This window comes from Penaeus vannamei, chromosome 9 (genome assembly GCF_042767895.1).
Source record: "Penaeus vannamei isolate JL-2024 chromosome 9, ASM4276789v1, whole genome shotgun sequence".
Classification (NCBI taxonomy): Eukaryota; Metazoa; Arthropoda; class Malacostraca; order Decapoda; family Penaeidae; genus Penaeus; species Penaeus vannamei.
In genome coordinates, this window is record NC_091557.1 from 11,499,605 (window position 1) to 11,502,104 (window position 2,500).

The window sequence follows — 2,500 nt, forward strand, 5'->3', positions numbered from 1 at the left end:
AGCGTAAGTATACACTGGTTGTTAAAATTGTGCGAGGCCTGACATGATAGATATTCATTTTGTGGATATATATATATACACAGAAATAACTCCATACATATCAGTCTAGACATGCATATCTATCAGGCAGATAGACAGATAACTATAAATCTGTCAGTTAAATAGACAGATATGCATTTATTTCTGCATTTATGTATATCTGTATATGTGAATATTCATTGGCATGGGCTTTGCACAATAATAACAAACCGGTTGTATATCCATAGTTATTTTCAGCTACAGTCTTTCAAATATAATAGATACTCTGTGGTCCTGGCCACCTTTGAAGTATTTACTGCAGAAATATGTATTCAAAAGAGTATCATATATTTTAACAAAAAAAGATACATAAATTTTTCTTATTAGAAAAAATTGAAGGATAGATCAGTAAAACAACTTCGATTGATATCATTGTTTTTATTTCCTTGCAGTGTAGAAAAAGAAGATGAAATAGGAAGCCTTATAAAGGGATGTAATTTTTTGCTGCGTAACATCCCTGATGAGCAGTTTTCTTATAGTCGGCATGAAGAGCCTGAATATCGCTTCATCAATACTGAGCCCAACATCTTCCCATATTTGCTTGTCAACATTGGGTCTGGTGTCAGCATTATGAAGGTAAGATATGATACTTTTTTATGTATGCTTCATCTATGCAATTTCATTGTGTATATATTTTTCACTCTAAAAAGATATTTGATTTAATTTATCTGCTGTTACAAATGCTAATGTGAAAGTTGTACATAATTCATGAAATTCATAATAAAGATATGAAAGCTGGAAGTGAACTTTTCTTCTTTAGTAAAGTTTCCTGTTTCACATTCTGTAAGTATATGTATTTATTCATACAGATATAGCCAAATGTCAGATGTATCCATATCACATATTGATATAAGATATTTTGGTTGTAGAATACATACAGATTTTTTATGACTACAGGTGGAATCAGATGACAAGTATGAAAGGATTGGAGGCACTAGCATGGGTGGTGGAACCTTTTGGGGTTTAGGATCCTTATTGACCAAAGCCAAGGGATTTGATGAGCTCTTGCACCTGGCGAGTGAGGGGGATCATCGTAATGTTGATCTCTTGGTGAAGGATATATATGGTAAGATCTCTTTTGGAAATCACCTTTTTGTTTGTGGGAATGAATTGATATGATTTTTGTCTGCTGTCATTGTAATGTTGGGATCACAGTAAGACCTTGCTAATTGGGATATTTGTAATGCATATTCATGTACAAGAAGAGTACAAAGAAGGCCAAATGAAAACTATATTGACTTTTGACTTTACATTATTTGCAGATGAATGATAATTATTAGATAGATTAGAGACGTAATGTTCTTTAAGAAAAATGTGCATCATTTGGCTGCTTTACATAATCATATACAGTAACTCAGTCAAACTACATCGAACATAAATCCCATACATAGTGTTTCAGGCAACCATTACATTACCAATATCACCCATCAGGTGGTGACTACAGTGCATTAGGGCTGACTGGAGATATAATTGCATCTAGTTTTGGCAAGGCAATGCACCATGGACACACAAAGAATGATGGAAATCCAGGTATGTTTAGATTACAAAATATTCCATGATGAATGGAATATATGAGCACTACTAGACAAAAATAAGAATGAGATTGACAGGATAGTGAATATTAGTTTTGATATAATAACGTTTATATCCTTCTAATCATTACAGGTCTCAAAGGTAGAGAAATTAAAGATTCGCATTTACCCATAAAGTTTTGTTATGGCTTTATAGTTTGTAGACATGTCTGTTATTTAAAAAAAAGTCATTTGTAAGTGTAAGGAACTAACATTTGTATGCTTTGTTGCAGAGCAAAATGTTTAGCAAGTATAAGTATAGGTTAAAATCTTTTCTATCGTATATAGGAAAAGAATTGAGCTGTAGAGCATTATGAAAATCAGAAAGTAGTATTTCTTTGAAATGTGAAGTTTAACACTCAGAAACTGTATCTATAATCAGCTGTAATAAATCTTCATATAGTGTACCCATCTACTGTAGCGTGTGACCTACCTAATTTACCAAATCAGTTGGGGAAAATGATAATTAAATAATAAATGATGTTTGTAAGTTAGATTTCCTATGTGTAAATTATCTGTTTTTAAAGTGGGCCAAAAATTATACTTTTTACCACCATACTCCTATACTCTACTTGCCTATACATGTATGCTATGCTGACTCCTTGAATTAATGTAGTCCCAAATCTAGTGGAAACTGTTACCCATTACCACCACTGAGTTGTCTTTTCTTTAAATTTTGGCTACCAATATATGGTCCTCCCATTCTTTTTATTTTCCTGTAGCTGTTTCATTTGTTACTCGGTTTCAAGTAAATTCTCAGGTTCTTTATATTTTCATACAGAAACAGGAAATTACCACATTATCGCAAAGTAGACTAGCCTCATTCCTGTATAAATCCTGTAATGTAAGAA

The 2,500-nt window shown here is 32.5% G+C and overlaps 1 protein-coding gene across 3 annotated transcripts in view; it reads left to right on the forward strand.

The window, feature by feature from the left end:
- Nucleotides 1–2,500, forward strand: part of LOC113811799 (4'-phosphopantetheine phosphatase) — a 22,420-nt gene that overhangs the window by 1,959 nt on the left and 17,961 nt on the right. For 2 of the 3 annotated variants that reach the window (XM_027363621.2, XM_027363627.2), the window contains exons 3-6: nt 1–3; nt 471–654; nt 976–1,144; nt 1,510–1,608. The exon at nt 1–3 is cut by the window's left edge and continues 206 nt beyond it. In XM_027363621.2, the coding sequence (XP_027219422.1) occupies nt 1–3; nt 471–654; nt 976–1,144; nt 1,510–1,608 (455 nt within the window). The remainder of the gene's footprint in view (nt 4–470; nt 655–975; nt 1,145–1,509; nt 1,609–2,500) is intronic. The other variant, XM_027363634.2, reaches the window with a different exon arrangement.